Consider the following 18,487-nt stretch of genomic DNA (forward strand, 5'->3'; position numbering starts at 1 on the left):
CCCACTATCCAAGTGGGCATAGAGTTGATTTTATATAGTGTGGCGAGCGCAGTGAGCCACCGTGCCCGAAGTGTGGCGAGCGGCCGCAGATTACTAAAAATGTTTTCCGCGTCCCCTCACCACGCTTCGGGCTCGGTGGCTTGCTGCGCTCGCCACGCTATATAAAATCAACTCTATGCCCACTTGGATAGTGGGGAAATGAACAGGACCTTGTTAACATTGAATCCTATGAAAAATCACATCGAATTGCATGCGATCTCGCATGCAATTTCGATGCGATTTGATGCGATTTTGCCGAAAAATCGCGTCGAATCGCATCTGATTGTATGCCTTAAGGTAAGGCATACAATCACAAAATCGGGTGCCCAGATACTACATAAGTACCAAATTGTACGTGTATGGGCACCTTATATACAACTGTCTATCAATATAATTTGTACCGTGATATCTGTGGAAAGTAAACAGCAGAAGCAGTTCATCTTATGCTGGGTAGACAAAGGACAATGGGGCAGATGTATTAAGCCTGGCGAAGAGATAAACTGGAGATAAAGTGGAGAAAAAGTGGAAGGAGATAACGCACCAGCCAATCAGCTTCCAACTGTCATATTTCAAACACTGCTGATTGGCTGGTGTGTTATCTCCTTCCACTTTTTCTCCACTTTATCTCCAGTTTATCTCTTCGCCAGGCTTAATACATCTGCCCCAATGTTTTTAATGATTTTGCCAATTTTAACAGATCGCAGAATGTGTCCTGAAGACACGAAGAAGGAAGGGTTTTGGTTGGGCGCTAAAGGGGCATGATTAGGGTTAGGCACTAAGGGGGTAGGATTAGGGTTAGGCACTAAGAAGGCAGGTTATAAATTAAGGGAGTATGGTCAGGGATAGGTACTAAGAAATGAGGGTTAGGCACTAAGGGGGCACGGTTAGAGTTAGTCACAAAAAGAGGTGGGTTAAGGTGTGTACACGCAGGGAAGCTCCTGCGACCAGCGATCATAAGGGGGCTAAAAACGGGAGCGCACACCTGGCGATTTATTGCTGGTGCACACTCCAATCGCTGGCAATATGGTCGCTCAGCGACCATATTGCCAGCGATAAATGCCGGTGTGTATGCACCTTTAGTATTAGGCAGCAGGTAGGGAGAGTTAGGGAAGGTGGGGTATAGTGTTAGTATACTTACATACTGGGTGTCGAATCCTGACCATCGGCATGTCTTCTGCCCGCTGGCATGGTAAGCATCGGGATCCCATATCCAACCCCCCAGAACACCCACCCAATGATAATGGTAAAGAAGATTTAAACAATGCTTATATATATATTTTTTTTATTATTTATAAACAAATTTGTTACCAATGCATATAGCCATCAGTTGATGCAGGTCATATCTTTAATGACAAATCTACAGCAATACTCAAATACATGTAGCCATGGTAACAAGGATTATCTTGATAAAATTGGGAATTTTAGAACAGTCATTGACTTTTCTTGATTATATGAGAGAGTAGGTAACTAGTGTACCAAATCCAGGGAGGCTGCCATCGTTGTTATCCCACACAGGTTCTCGTTACGCTGCATCTTTATGTAGCCATGATCTCCCCATTCCTTGCCCCAGCTGTGTGAACAAAACATAAATAAAACATATCCTGTTTGTTACATAGCACTTGGCTAAATCAACATCAAATACAGAAATTCAGAATATGGGATTCTAGTTCTCATCTGCAAGTGACCCTTTGAGGTCCATAGTATTTATTAAGGATTTCCTGAAAGACTAATGCTGCTTCTAGTGTTTATGTCACAGAAAAGGGTATTTCAATTTGCAAATGGTGCTTAGGTGTCAGGTGAAAAGCTCATCGTTATCCTCATAATCATCATCATGTGTATTCCATACTGCATAATTAGATGTAATTGATGCACACCTGTTCATTTATCATGGACTGAGATAATACCTGGACTGTAAATATGTTGCTTATTTCTCTGGAGTGAAATGACAGCCTGCAGAGGTTTCCCTGTGTGATAGATCTGTGTATGCACTATATTGTTTATAAATATGTAAAAATAAATTGACATCCCTAATTATATGACTAATGACAGACACTTTCTGTGCGCATACTTTAACAGTATGCGAGTTCCTATGTGACTCTATCAGCAGCCTTTGCATAAAATATCTGCCTGGCACTCTGTAAAGCATCCCACATTCCTGGCTGTAGCTAATTCTAACAGCAGGGCCATGTATTGAAAACAGCATTGTAGGCCTTGGGCAAAGCAATGCACTGCGGCCCCTAAGCACCCATTCACAGGAATAAATAAGAAAAACAAATCATAACTTACCCCTCCTGCGGACCTGCGCCATCTCTCACATGCTTCCATACAGTGAATGGCTGGCAGTACTCTGATTGGTAGATAGCTCCAGCCATCCAGCAATCACCATGCTGACAGTCATTTACTGTCTGGCTGCAGGCTGGGAAACAGGTAGAGAATGCTACAATAAAGAAAGTAGAGCACCTACTGTAGTTTAGGTAGAGAATGCTGCCTGGCTGATTGTGCGTAATTCACATTCTCTACCCACCTCTTAAAGAGCTCCATAGGCACCAGCCCAAGTATCATCTGCCACCCCTGCTTAAAGGTGCCTAGAATTGTGGGGACCTGGTCAACTACCCAATGTGCATTTTAAGAGGGCATTGCCTAATGATGCCCAAAAACACAGTGGTTTGGAAAGATAATAACTTCATGCAAGTTTTCATTGTGTCAAATTTACCTTTAATTCAACTGAACATCCTATTGGTATCTATTCTGCTGACCTTGTGTGAAGTCACCCGATTATATTAATTGTGGGCCATAATTTGCTGCTTATTTAGGTTTTGGTTCCATCAGTCCCCAACATGTTGCATGGGGGACCGATGGTAAGCCTCTGGGAATATGAGAATAAACACATGTGCAGGACTTCTGCGGGGGCGCCATAGCTGACCTGCACAGTCATCATGGCACTCATACAGGGGTGATGGGGGTTGGTGGTCATATGACGTCAGCCGCCCGCCCTGTCTTCGTACCGCTGCCTGCAAATATAAGTCAGTCTCCACTGACTTATATTTGCAAGGGCAGTATTAAATCAGTATGAAATCATTCGATGGTCGCTGACCATCGAAGCAGTTCTCGTGCTGCAGGCACATGCGAGGGATACGACGGCGGGGGTTCGGCGTGGCAGCCCTACAACTGCTCGGTAAGCTGCAAGCTTCTCAGTTTATCGAGCAGATCAGAATCAGGCCCTTAATGCGTGGGATTTGTTCATTTTAACCACATGTTGGGGCCCAAATGCTTGTCCTGGTGTCATCTTCTCTAGTCCCAACCATGGCCAGTGCCATATCAATAAGGTGTGCATAAATAATAATCCTATATCCGAGCAAGAACTGCCGAGAATTTTTGCAGTGGATGTCCACTCCTTTAGTATAGGAGTTCAGCTCCAGGTGCTGGTTCCGTCCCCTTAAGTGTCCAATCCCAATTGGGATATTTGTAATCCACACAGTGATGGCGACTGGCAATAATCTGGGCAGAGCAGGCTCCAGAACGCGTTTCTCCGCCTCTATTTTGTTCAGCGGCTTCCTCAGCTGGATGGAAGCCGCTGAACAAATTGTATTGTGAATAATTCTCGGTAGTTTTTGCTCGGATATAGGATCTGGGACCTGTACCCTGAGATACAAGTGGGACTATTCACTGTGGACTGGTAAATATTTGCTCACAGCCAAATTTATTGTCTCATAGAATAATACATGCAGCTAAACAGCCTCATAGCCAGCCCGTGTCTAGCCTACTATATGTTATATGTTGTTTGTCCTGTATGTCATATTTGAGTGTATAATTTATATGTGAAATGCGCATTTCTTATTTTATCATGCACACCATGGTCTATTAAATAATTATAAGTACAACTACTTTTCCAAAGCTTCTTATTGAAAGATTCTGTTGAGTGTGACAATGCCATCTAGTGGGAATATAGTATTTCCACAATAATCCTTTCTTGTTTGTTGAGAACATTTGCATTAAGATACATACCTGTTTTTTATGATCCAGTAATCTATATTCTTATTGTCCTTTTCATCATGCTCTGTTCCATATCCCACAATAATGACAGCATGAGTTGGGCTTTGAGTACATTCCCCAGTAAAGACACCTGATATGCACATTATTAGCATTAGTATTAATTATTATTGATACTATTAATCATTACTGATACAATGTGTTTCACAATAGCAACATTCGCATCCCAACTGCCACCAGGAGAACAGGAAGCCTGACATCAACAAGGATACCAGAATCCCGACTGCCAGGGATGGAGGGAGTGGGGAGTTAAATTCATGCCCTAGGGCTGGGATTAGGGTTAGGTTAGGATATGGGTCAGGTGGAAGATTAGGGTTCAGCTGCGTGGTGGGAGGGCTAGTTACTTAAAAGGATAGGTTAGGATTATGCTGTGGGGTGAAGAGGTTAGGTTTAGGTGGTGTGGTACGGCGGTTAGGATTAGGCTGTGGTAAGGGAGCTATGGGGTGGTACACTACACTTAAGGACACACCCCCTTTTGTGTTGCTACACCCCCTTTTCCAGAGTGCGTGTGCATTATTACATCCTTCACTTTTAAATACCCCTATTTTATTATTTCCACTTCGACCACTGCATATATATCAGACTCCGCCCCTCGACAGACCTCGCCCCCCATTAGGGCTGGTTCCAGAATTTTCCCGGGTTGGTTGTCCACCCCAATCTGCCCCTGCCCTATCTCCACAAGTCCAAGAGAAGATCAAGACCTGCTTTACCCTGATAGAATGGAAGCCAAATGGTATAAGACCAGATAATAACTAAACACTGTAATAGCTTTTCGTACCTAGCAGTGACTGTAATAGAGGCCAAAAGGGAAAAAAGTGGGTTAAGAGAAACCTTACTCAAGGGGGGATATGAATCTGTCTCGCTATGCCCTGTACACATAAAAATGATCCTACATGCAAAGTACTAATATGTATTCTACTTGGGGTTTTCTCCTTTTGTGGGTTTTTTTTTTTACCCCTATATAAATGCTTGTCTAGTGTTTTAATGTTAGGAAGATGATTTTTAGTGTTTTTATGTCATTGTGTTTGTTACTTGTAACTACATGTGTATTATTTTATGCTTGTGTATATGTATCATAAAAAGATTATAAAAAAACCCCAAGGTAAATATAATGAAAACAAATCTGCATTAATAGGTACAAAATAAAAATGAACATATGCAGATTGAGAAATTATATAATGTAGAACATTTACTAAAATGGGAGTTCTATTTCACATGGGATGTTGCTATGGACAACCAATGAGAATATACTCTCCTTCTTCTTATTTAGCACCTTCTAGAAGATCCATCTATACTCCCACCTTAGTAAATTTCCCCATTCATGTCTGCCATTGATTGAAGCTGTCCGTTTCCTAAGCTACAGGTGATTTGGAGAGTCCACGGACAGGTAAGCAACAGAGTCTGTGCCTGGGGTTTCTGGTAGCCGTGAAATATGGGAAGAGGCAAGCCCAAACAGTGAAATTAAATATAGACATTCTTACAAGAACCATAGCTATATGAGTGGGATTTTGTTGAGCTTTTGAGAAGCTGGTCAACAAAGTAATTCAAGGTTATCATTTTCTCTTACACAATGTAACTTACCACTTTTGTACAACTGAAAGTCACTACTTGCATCAATTCCAATTACAATCGGTCCATCAAGAGCCACAGTTGATGCCATAGTGTCTTCTCCAGGCAGAGAATAATACTTGGTCACATTAAACTTGATTGCAGCATTTGGTTTGTATAGACAGTTGTATTGCTGAGCAAGATAACATGGAAAACAAACATGTTTTTTTTTATCAACAAACATATTTTAATCCACAGTAATTAACCAGCTTTTGCATGACAATTGGATTTCCAGCAATGTCAGGTGTATTACGTTTGCTTAAGAATTAAACTGTAGTGCTCCTGTAACTACATAGAGTATATTTTACTTGTAATGCTAACTGCATCATATTGTTTATACATGCACACACATATATAGGAATAAAGAAAATACTTTATGCAAAGCCTGTAGAGTGCCACTACTTATTCCGCATGCTATATATATATATATATATATATATATATATATATATATATATATATATATATATATATATATATATATATATATTATAGAAAGATGGAGGCCAGTGGCACTCAGGAGGCTGGTATAACAAAGTATAACGATTTATTCAAGGTGAAACATCCCCGTAGTTCGACGTTTCGGGGCTACCCCTGCCCCATTTTCAAGGTGGGAGAAGCCACAGGGATGTTTCACCTTGAATAAATCGTTATACTTTGTTATACCAGCCTCCTGAGTGCCACTGCCCTCCATCTTTCTTTAGCACCGTATTGAGGGGGGCACCAGGAGCAGTTGTCTCACAGAGAGCAGGAGTGCCACTCGAAACGTTCCCTTTATTTTGAATACACCAGTTTTGCATTCTCGTCTTCTGAGTGCCTTTTGTTCCTTATGGGATTGGATGCATATTGGTTTCTTTTTCTGGCACCGAAAGCAAGTTGGAGAGATGAAATGAGTGTCAGATTTGGATATATATATATATATATATATTTGACTAGTAACCCGACCCTGTGCTGCATTCCTCCCAATTTTATATACTGTGGCATGAGCTGAGCCGTGAGCACATGCGATTCACGTCAATGATAAACTTGACTCACTAAATTCATTATTGCTCTGCTCCCTTACCGGGTAGGCCAAGGGTTAATATACCTAAATCTGTCCAGTGGTTTTAGACAGACAGTGGTTTTCTGGGACTTTCTTTTATACTATTTAAGGATGAGTTAAGCATTGCAGGATCTGGATCCCTCTATTTCTGGTTCTCCCTCACACCTTCTTCCTCCCTCTCTTTCTATCGCTTTATTTTCCTGACCCCCCCCCCATCTTTCTATCTCAGCCCCTTTCTCTGACACTCTTTTGTTCTCATGTTCTCTCTCTACCCCCTCTCTATCCCTGACAATCTTCCGATTGGGAAGAATGTACTGGGGACCAGTGTGTGTGTGACCACTCAGTAACAATAACATTTTGCTATGGGGCGAACAAAGTTCTAGTTCCACCCCTGGATACAGGTGCCTGCTAATCATGGTCCTGTCAGATGATATTTGATTTCTATATAGTTGGGTTGCAGTGGCCAGAAACCCTTTTCTTGAACACTGGACTGTCATGAATGAAGTAATGCATGGCTAAGGATCTCAGTATTTATAGACATATTGACCCAACATGCTTACAGCTGATCATAATTGTACAATAAATAAATGTTCCTACCTTTTCCGAATACTCATAATCTTTGGCCAGCATGACACCATGACGGGAAACATAGTCCAAAGCATTTGTTGGGATTCCTCCACAGCAGCCCCTATCTCCACCATCACAGTCTACAAGCTGCTGTTCACTTAGCACAAGTAGCTCCTTATTCTTGGTGCAAAGATGTGTCTCAATCACACCCACCTGTAAACATAGATTGCAGACTTAGAGGGTATACTTTTGTACAATGGGAAAAAATAGTGAATTTCCACAGGTGTCATGCATTGTAAATAGATTTTGTGGCTAATTGTCACCATAGAAACAGTGGAAAAATGTATTTTATAGGTGCACAGTTTCCACTGCATTATCAGCCATATACTTTAAATGGAATATAACAAATTGGGTAACTGTGTATTACAGTTTGTCACAACGCAGTACCACGAAAATCGTACAAAAATTGCACTGACAGTCATAATTTAGTGCGAAGACAACTATAAGATTTAACAACACCAGAGACAAAAATTGCAGAGTACATTGTATATCATACACCTGTATCTCAACGTTGAATGCAGGGGATGTCTGGGGATACAGCAGTCACCCCACCAATCACCCACTTTAAATAGTAAATCATTGACTGCAATGACCAGGCCATTACAAAGAATACAGCAGAAAACTAGAACACTAGACATATCATTGTCAACCAGTGCCGTAACTAGACATTTTGGTGCCCTGTGTCAGAAAGGAAATTGGTTCCCTCCCACCCCAATATTAGAAAAAAGGGGTAGTGCAAAATTTAGGGTGTGGCTTCATGGGAAGGGGCATGGCCACCTATTAGTACCATTTCACTTTGCACAACACAGTAGTGTCCCTGATTCGTATTGCATCATACAGTGCCACTTCTACAAATTCCACTGCAGCTGCATATGGGGTCACACCGCACTGCAGCAACACACACTGACACATACACAGGGTTACACCACACTGCACCAGAAAAAACAATGGGTTTCAGTGCACATCCAATTCAGAGATTAGGAGGTCATTCTGATCTATTCTCACCATTGCAAATTCGTGACGGTGAGCGATGTTGATGGGATGGGCATGCGCATATATGCATGTGTAGGCCATCTGTGCGAGCGGATGCAGTGACTTAGATAGTCGCCCACCCATTTGCACAGAGCGGTGTGGGTGGGAAACGTCTGGCCACAGACTGGAGTCGAGCCCATGGGAACGCCCATCACTTCATGCGCCTCCCCATGAAAATGTGGTAATTCGTGATTAGGCCGACCGCTAATGGTCGACAGGCCAAAGGTCGACATGCACTAGGTCATCATTGACAAGAGACTGAGTGACACGGGAAAAGGGTGCAGCACATTTTTCAGATTAGCAGTTAAATCCCGATGCACAGTAATTTTCATTAAGACACCTATTATACTGGGCCCCAAGACTCGGTTGCCAATTCGTCCATCACAGACTGTACACCTCTGTGCGGTAGTCCCCTCCCTTTATAAAGTGTTAGCGGTGCTGTTTTTCAGGTGGTTTATTTACAGAAGGACAGGGCTGCACAGTTATAAGCTCTAGAGATGGTGTGCGTGTATGTGTCCTCTTCCTTAATAGCACTGGAGAAATGTGAACCTGACAGAAGGTAAGTGAGGGAGCTGAACATGGCCTCCCAAGAATGAGTTAGTATACTTTTTATAACTATGTAAAGAGCAATTATTATGTGTCTACTGTTAATTACATGACTCCTATGCAGATATAATGTTGCTTTACCGTTGAAAATGCCCAGCAGGATCCACACGATCCTTGGTTTTTAACCTCTGTGACACATTTTGAATCCCTCCAATCAACTGATTCTGGTATATTTTGATTTTTGGGATAAATTTGAACGGGAATATTTTTCTTGGCCTGCAAACGGTTTTTCCTGCAAAGGCAATTCTTGGAGTTACGTTCCACTGGTGTCTGAATGGAAACAATGAAAAAATAAAACCATAATTATGTACGGTATATTACGGTACATATAATGAACAGATGTATTAAAAATTTAATTTATTTTCTTCACAGATGCACTTTTATAGGAGCTGTTATCCTTTAACATATATCCATAACTACTTCCCTGGTATGGTCTCATTTCATTTGACCATTTCAGACCTTGCTTTCTTTGGTCACAAGCTACTGAGCTGTTAAGTTTGGCCCACCTGGCCAGCCTCCATCTGTGCTCGGAGAATCCTAGAAGCTGTGGCTTTCCAGCCCTTTACTGGCAACAGGCACTGCCTACATGTGGGTGAGCAGCTGTGATGGGCAATAATAGATTTGCGTGCCCACCTGCCATGGCTGCTGACTGTAATGCACTCCTCTGCCTTCTCCTCCTCCCATCCAGCAGGGAATAATGGGTGATCCTTAGGACTGCCCCCTGCTGCTGGCTCATCATCTTGCAGAACTGAGAAGTCTTGCAAGTAGTATAAGAATAGTATATTTATGGGTTATACAGTTAAAGAAGATTATATAGTAGAATGTATGGATATCTGTAAAGTTTATTTAAGTATATAAGCCTATATTTTCCAAAAATGTTGCCAAAGTTGATGTTTTTTTTTTTTCAATGATCAAATTATGGATTTTTTATCCTTGTTTAGTATCATTGTATTTACAAATGTACAATACTGTGCAAAAGTTTTAAGGGGCATACACATGGCCTCATTTCTAAGCGATATGACTAGATCCCTTAGAAATGGAGGACCCACGTGTCGCCATCACCCGCATGCACTGTCTTTCCTGCTAAGATCGCAGGGTTTTGCTTATAAGCATAGGCAAAACTCTGCTGAGCACAGATCGCTCAGCACGCATCATGGGTGCACTGTATATGTGCCGTGATGTGTGCTGAGCGATCTGTGCGGCTCAGTACAGTATGGTCGCCCCGTGTTTATGGGGCTTTAGGTAGGTGTGGATAAAATGTTGCAAAGTAAGAATTCTTTCAAAAAAAGAAGTGTTAACAGTTTATTTTTCCATAAACAAAATGCAATATATAGTTTATTGAAATACATATTTGGTGTGAAACCCTTTGCTTCAATAAGAGCATAAGTTTTCTAGGTGCACTTACACAATGTTAGGGAGTTTGTATGATTATAGTCAGGTGTATGATTGATTAACTCATATTACAAAACAAGTGACAATGATCATCATTTTTATATGTAGGTTGAAACACAGTAATTAACTGAAACAGAAACAGCTGTGTAAGAGGTTTAAAATTTTGAATGGAAAAGACAAACTTTGCTACAAATATGAAGTTGTTGAAGACAGCAACAAGACACAAGGTAGTTATACTGCATCAGCAACATTTCTCCCAGGCAAAGATTTTACAGCAGACTGGGCTTTCAAGATGTACTGTTCAAGGTCTTTAGTAGAAGCAAAAATAAATGGGCAACTGCTTTCACTCCCCTCATACTTTGTAACACTTCACCGCTATCTTTCATTTGTGTGATTCCCTTGAGGGGTTTTGGATGGGCTGTTTGAGGGTATCTTGCACCCCACAATGTTAGGGACTTGGCCAATGAGGTACCCTGGATCAAAAAAGGAAGGGTTTGAGTTCCACAGAGCTGAATTTAAATACATAAAATGGTGTGAACTAATAATGAACAAATCAATGTGCACAAAACAAGAAAGTACTTCCCTTCCGTGTAAGGGAAGTATTTTCTTGTTTTGTGCACATTGATTTGTTCATTATTAGCTCACACCATTTTATGTATTTAAATTCAGCTCTGTGGAACTCAAACCCTTCCTTTTTTTGCTCTATTCTAACGACCTCGGGTGTAGGTCTGACTGAGTTCCAGAGACTACTCATAGCTGCTCCAGCGCAAACTTTCAGTCACGCATTATTTTGTTCTTTCACTGTTTCGAGGCACCCTGGATGTTGGTGGGTAGGCCCATAGCTTTGGCCGAATGTATGCTAATAACCTCTTATGTTATATTTAATTGTAATATTTATTTTAATTTTAGGTAGTAATAATTTTAAAAGTGCACCTGCTTCCTTTTTCCCCCTATTTTTGAAAGCATTCTTAGGTGACCTGGAAAACATGGCCTGTGTGGGATCCTGAGGACCGAGTTAGAGAAACACTGAAATTAATATATAATGTAAGAGTGCACATTTTTCCCTTTATTGTAACTACGTTTGTGCACACATAAAAAAGAGAACTGTCACTAATTTTGTAAATGTTTGCTTTAATAGTACATACAAATAGAATTGTCACAATCACTGGGATTTTTGTGACACATAATTGTAAGCCAACAAACCATTTGATTGTGTAACAGAAAACACAGATAATATATTAAGTGCATTACAAGGATGATCATATCCAGCTACTATCATATAGATATAGATATATATCTATATATATGTCTAGTGTCCGTGAGTCTCTGAAACACTGCCATCTGCTGGCAAAGACTGAAAATACACCTCTTTCTCGCACATGCACAAACACAGAAGGTAGCAGACTAGTTTTCAAACAAGAAAAAGGTTGACATGCATTAGCTCGACATGGAAAAAGGTTGACATGAGTATTTTTCCTTCCATCCCAGTGGGCAAAGAGTGAGAATAAAATATTGGGGCGTAGTGCAGCGATGCACCGTGCCCTAAGCATGCGTGCAATGCAAGGGACATGGTACACTTATAAGGTGCCCATGTCAACCTATATGTTGACCTTTTTACATGTCAACCTTTTGCTTATGTCGACCTTTTGATGTGTCAAGTCCAATAGTGGTTGACCTCTTGTAAACAGTTAAGTGCATTCTTTAAAAAGATGGTTGAAATATATATACTCACCAAATCAGCAAACTGGTTCATGGCCATGGTATATTTAGTGAGACCCTGTTCAAACATTTGGTTGTGTTTCTGCACCTTATGCCAGGTCTCCTCCCAAGCTTCCCTCCGAAACTGCTCATCATATGCAGTGACGTATTTCTTTTCTGCATAAAATGTACTGTATTACTGTATATACAACCAGTAGTTAAAGGATTGCATCTATATTTTCTCAGTATACTGATTACATCACACTTTTTATATATCTGTTAAATACAATTACTGTTACAGTGGGTCAAATGACATTGAGGAATGCTTATCTGTGAAAGTATTCTACTGTACTCCACTATTCCCAGGGCTGGACTGGCCTTCTGGCAAATGCCAGAAGGGCCGATGGCCAGGTGAGCCGAATTTGAGTCCCATTAGCCACTGTATGATTATTGGCGCTGGCCGCGGCTTTAAGAATATGGCCGCGGCTTTGGGAACATGGCCGCCGGCCTCCTGCATTGCGGACATTTCTCCCGTTTTTCCTAGCCTGCTGTAGCTGAAAATTTGACTGCGCATGTGCGAGTCACTGGACAAGTGCGGCATCATGACGTACACCGTCATGACATCGCTTTCCTTTAACACTAACCACACACACACACACACACACACACCCCCCGCAGCCTATAACCCTAACCATACACACACACACACACACACCACAGCCTATAACCCTAACCATACACACACCCCACTGCCTATAACCCTAACCATACACACACACACACACCCACAGCCTATAACCCTAACAATACACACACCTCGCAGCCTATAACTCTAACCATACTCACACACACACCCCGCAGCCTAAAACCCTAACCATAGACACATACCCCGCAGCCTAGAAACCTAACCATACACACACACACACACACCCTGCAGCCTATAACCCTAACAATACACACACAACCTCATAACTCCCAACTTTTGTTAAGTTGAAAACTGGACACTCGCGCAAGCACCCAAAAAGGGGCATGTCATTGCGGGATGATGCATCCTCAGGCCACGCCCCCATTTCCTGTTCATCTACAATGCTGAATAGATGCTGTGCACAGCACCTATTCCGTTCCGTTCAGGCTGGGAGGACTTCCAACTGCCCCCCCCCCCCCCACACCGCGGGATACTGGGGCCATCCTGGGAACCACCCCAAAATCCCGGGATGGTCCCATGAAAAAAGACAGTTGGGAGGTATGCACCCCGCAACCTATAACCAAAACCATACACACACCCCACAGCCTATAACCCTAACCATACACACACTCTGCAGCCTATAACCCTAACCATACACACACACACACCCCAGCAGCCTATAACCCTAATCATACACACACACACACCCATACATGCATAAATAATACGGAATATTACCATATTTGGATTTCCATGTATCCCACTCTTGGTCGAGGAAGTGTGAGGCAGAGGCACATATGATGATAGCAGCCAACATGCACAGCTGCTTATCCACATGCATCCTGAAGTGACATTTACCAGCAAATTAAACCAATATGTTACTTGATGTCACAATAAATAGGATACATTTTATTTATAACGATAAAAGGCACGTTTTCCTGTGTAAGTACTTTGCATTGTTGATAATTATCTATATTGCTCACTGAGAACTGTAGTATTTTGTTACATTTATTTTTTGATACACAGTTTGTATGTTTTTGACTTTTGAAGGGAAATCCTATTCCTAGTCTCAGCAAAATATCAAATAAACATACTACATGTAAGGTAATAATGTATAAAGGTAAGGTATGACATCTGTTTAAATAGATTGTAAGCTAGCGGGCAGGGCCTTTCTACCTCTATAACGAACTTTAACTAACCAGTTTGTTTTTTACTGTTTCCCATTGTAAAGCGCAACATAATTTGCTGCACTATATAAGAAACTGCTAATAATAATTATAATGTATAATATTACCAGAGAATCAGGTGGTAAATCAAGTATGCACAGCAGCCATTGCTGAGGAGGGTGCCGGATCTGTAGCCCACAAGCTACAGCAGCTAACGCCATCTTCAGATGGCATTAGCTGCGGGGCCCAAACTGGTAAACCTAACAGCATTGTATTACCCATGGAAACCTTTAAAGACTGTATATCTGCTGCGGCCCTTCGGTTATCCACAATTTGCCGATATCCCCTGAAAAGTTGTGTTTTGGGCAGTTTACACCGGCTCACAATGTAAGTAATATTAAATTACGACAAGAACTACAAAAAGTTTTTTCCCAATAGCTATCCACCAACTAAACAATACTGAACGTGACAAATTCTAACTTGAACTGTTCTATATACGTGAAATGTATGTGCTGTATGTTATGCCTCTCTTATCTTTCCCCCCTGTGTTCTCTGCTTATTGCTGCACTGTTACCACAAAAATTTCCAAGTATATGCAAGTATACCTGGCCAAAGAAAGCTGATTCTGATTCTGAATGGTTTTGTTGCTCAGCGGACATCTGAGTGGTTATGGTCTTAGGGGTTGAAAGTGACTAGGTCCACAATCAAAACGTCGTAGACAAAAGTCTCCACATAAAAGATTGACATGAGTTTTTCATGTTCTTTTTTGTCAATTTGTAGATTTCATCACATGTATTCAAAATTACAGCAGTGTACCGCGTCCCCCTGCATTACTTGTTTTGCTCACCATGCTCCCGTCAAGTTGCCCCGCTGTGTTCAGCGCACTTAATCATTCCCAATCAGAGTCCATGTGGATGGTATGAAGTATAAAAAAAAATCCCCAAAAACCCCTGTCAACCCTTTCACGCATTGACAATTGTCACAACGGCCTTTTGCTTGCATCGACTATCTTTGTCGACCTTTTGCCTGTCGGCCATATGGCAATGACCATCCTAGACCCTGTCAACCTATGAATTGGATACCATTGATAAGAACACACTAAAGGGACACCTATTTATTTTTCACATGCATTGGGGCAGATGTATCAGACTGCCTATAAAGTTTTTTAAATAACGAGTCCCGCTTCTCCAGCATAGCGTGGAGAAGCGGGCAAACATTATAGGCAGACATATTAACCCCCCCCCCGAGCTGATAAGGAGAGCGGTTATGCCCAGGTGAACGGCTCTCCTTATTGGCTTCCCCGATGCCCCACGCATGAACACTCGCCGCTTCCCCCCCGGCCCGCTTTCTGGGCATGCGCGAGATCTCGCTAAAGCCGTGAGATCTCCAGCGCAGCCCAAGCCAGAAGCAGGGCTAGCGTTGTCCACACAGTGGGGGATAGGACAACGCTAGCCCTGAGCTGGCGAAGCAATTTAATGCCTGGGCAGCTGTTAATACATCGCCCCGGCCGCTAATCACTGGGGAAATCATTCTGCGCACCGTGAGGATAACTTGCCTGAGTATTGAACAGGATTTTACAGAGTCCACTGGAAAATACAAATAGAAGAGTCAAGTGTAGACTAGAAAGAAAAGAAATCATATAAGTTATGTAGCAAATTATTTATATTATTTCATTTATTGGCTTATACAGTACACGTCCTGCAATTTTTAGTGAATTATTTGCTTTGCAATGTAATAGCAAAGACAACATTCTGCACTGGAAGCAATAGCAGGAGCTCTGATTCTGAGACATCAGTTATACTGTAAATATCAATGGAACAATTCCATCTAGTGCCCAAATGTCTATGCCCCCCCCACACACACACACACACACACACACATTTTTGAGGGTTAGTCCAAAATATTAACTGCTGCCAATTTATCAATATCTGGAATGTAAAGTCACTGCATTTTTAGATGGCACTCGTTGTGAGGACCTATATAAAGAATGTTATACATTCTGGATATTGGTAAATCGCATTCCCCATATAAACCTGCTGTGGTCTCTCCTTCGTACATTTGGGGGATGCTTAATATTTGCAGTTCACTCCCATTTTTAGTAGGCAACACATCACGTAGATGACCCCAGAAGACACCACTGTGCAGTCTGGCTGACCACCAATGCGCAGACCCCCTTCTGCCCAAGCAGCTTAGTGAGTACATCGCAGGGATGGGTTCCATACAGAGCCCCTGATCTTGCGGATACTCATTAATGAGTTCAGATGAAAGGATTGCAATGTGACCCCTAGTGCTAATATCACACACAGATCTCACTTGAATATAGTACATACTGGCTGTTCAGCAAACCCAAAGGCATGATATGTACAATTATTTTTGAAGGAAACTGACCTGAAGGTTGTGCGTCAAGCAGTGAGTGTTAAAAGCTGTACATAAACAGATCAAGTTATACAGTATCTATATATATGCTTTCAAATGACATCTATAATGTTATCAGCATTATCTCTAAACCAGCAATCAAGACCGGTCCACTGTACAAACAGATAACTGACAGCAGTTAAGCCTACAGTACAATTGTGATAAGATACATGGTTTAATTTAGGACATGTCCGTAACAATAAAATGTATAAAATTTATGTGCTCAAATTTGCAGGGCATACATGTATCCAGCACAGATAATAAGTGCATGCACATACTGTATGTATGATGTGGAATCCTATATATTCTTATCGCATCTACACCTACTGTATTACAAGTTGCTGCAAATAAATAATGCAGCCCCTATTTTGTCCTACATTACATGAAAAATAACAATACCAATAGAATGATGGAAAAATGCTTGGCACTTTATTTCAAATAAAGAAGTGTAATTTTCTTATGGATCTAAAGGTCTTTTTCACTATTCTCTCACAGAGTTGGATGGGATGGGGAATTAGCTACCCCCCTAGATCTGGGTTAATGGGCAGTGTGACCGGTCAGGCACCATCTCTTTTTCCGCAACGGATTACACCTGAACGAGGAGGGGGCAGGGGTGCTCGGTATTAGAATGGTGGGAAGGCTTGAGGAGATTTTAAACTAGGAAGGTGGGGGGAGGGTATAGTAAGAAACCTTAAACCAATAAATGAGTGTAGAATAGAGGGCAAAGACAGCTACATTGTGGATGAAGCAAGGGGAATGGAGGAAACAGGGAACAAGGTATACAAAAGATGTATGAGAAACACACAGCCAAATACATATATTGTTCATGATACTGATTTATCGTTTCAGGAAACTTCTGCAACTGTAACAGGAAACATGACAAGGGCAAAGGAAAAACGAGATCTGAAATGCCTTTATCTGAATGCTAGGAATTTAACTGGTAAAATGGGGGAATTAGAGACAATAGTTTTGGAGGAAGATTTTGATATCCTAGGTATTACCAAAACTTGGTGAGATGAATCACATGAGTGGGAGGCTAACATAGAATGTTATGGTCTTTTTAGAAAAAATAGATTAGGTAGAAGGGGAGGGGGTATGTTTATATGTTAAACCATCCTTAAAACCATACATAAGGAAAGTAAGTAAGTTTTATTTATATAGCACACTTTCTCCAATAGGACTCAAGGCGCTTTACAGACATTAAAAATAACATTGCACATACTGTAATACAAAATAACAGTGCACATACTGTAATACAAAGGGTTATCAGTACAAGTAACAATGGCAGTACAGATGTACATCACACATACAGATATGCACTAGATGCATTCTAATAAGGGACACGGACATGGGGAACATATTTACCGAGCTGTGCAGTACCCAGGCAGCCAATGAGCGGCGCCACATGGTGAATGCACAGCCAGATAGGTAGCCAGTAACAGTACTGATATATATATATATATATATATATGCGCAGAAATGGATGTCACTCAGTAGTTTCAAATAAATAAACAGACAATCGTCTTGTGAGCCAACGTTTCAGGACCAATGTCCTTTTATCAAGACCTAAGAACCACAAGTGAGTTCAGAACATATATAGCAGACAAAAGTCTTACAGTAAGGTGCGCCCTCCACCAGCCTCGCCTCCCGTTCAGAGTCCGGTGACGTCATCTGAGTGCGACTGCAGAGACGACCAGGTCCCACCCCGGGGGGCACGGCTTATGACGAGGCCTCCGGTAACCATAGCGCCGCAAGTTGTATACCTGTGATACAGTACGTACTGCCCGGCTTGTGAATGGCTGGGTTTCTTCTGGCTCATCTCGGTGACATCATTGTGGACTACTATGTCTTTTATGTTGCGGCTTCTGCGGAAAGAGGGCAGTATTTTGGTACCTTTAAATGCTGGGATGGATTGATCCTCTGTGACGATCGGCCATATAGCTTTCGCTTTACGCATTAGTGTGGTACTAGCCATAGTGTACGCGTCCAAACAATGTTTCTTTGTTCCAAGTCTGGTCTTTTGATTCTATCATCACTAATACCAGCTTTTTAGGTCGCACGCACAGGAACTAATCCTGCGGGTGTGTTTCCTTTGGCATACTACTCTCATGATGTATCCATGCATTG

At 41.7% G+C, this 18,487-nt stretch overlaps 1 protein-coding gene across 1 annotated transcript; it reads right to left on the minus strand.

The window, feature by feature from the left end:
• Window positions 1–1,304: 1,304 nt before the first annotated feature.
• LOC146072527 (cathepsin L-like proteinase) lies at window positions 1,305–15,564 on the minus strand. The gene is made up of 8 exons (XM_083179745.1): window positions 15,506–15,564; window positions 13,518–13,626; window positions 12,129–12,271; window positions 9,086–9,274; window positions 7,337–7,519; window positions 5,671–5,830; window positions 4,045–4,162; window positions 1,305–1,609 (listed from the first exon to the last, which is right to left on the minus strand). Exons 2-8 carry the CDS (start codon window positions 13,618–13,620, stop codon window positions 1,507–1,509), a joined length of 999 nt encoding a protein of 332 aa, XP_083035871.1. The 5' UTR covers window positions 13,621–13,626; window positions 15,506–15,564; the 3' UTR covers window positions 1,305–1,506.
• Between the last annotated feature and the right edge of the window lie 2,923 nt (window positions 15,565–18,487).

Source organism: Crinia signifera, chromosome 4, assembly GCF_055691185.1.
Source record: "Crinia signifera chromosome 4, ASM5569118v1, whole genome shotgun sequence".
NCBI lineage: Eukaryota > Metazoa > Chordata > Amphibia > Anura > Myobatrachidae > Crinia > Crinia signifera.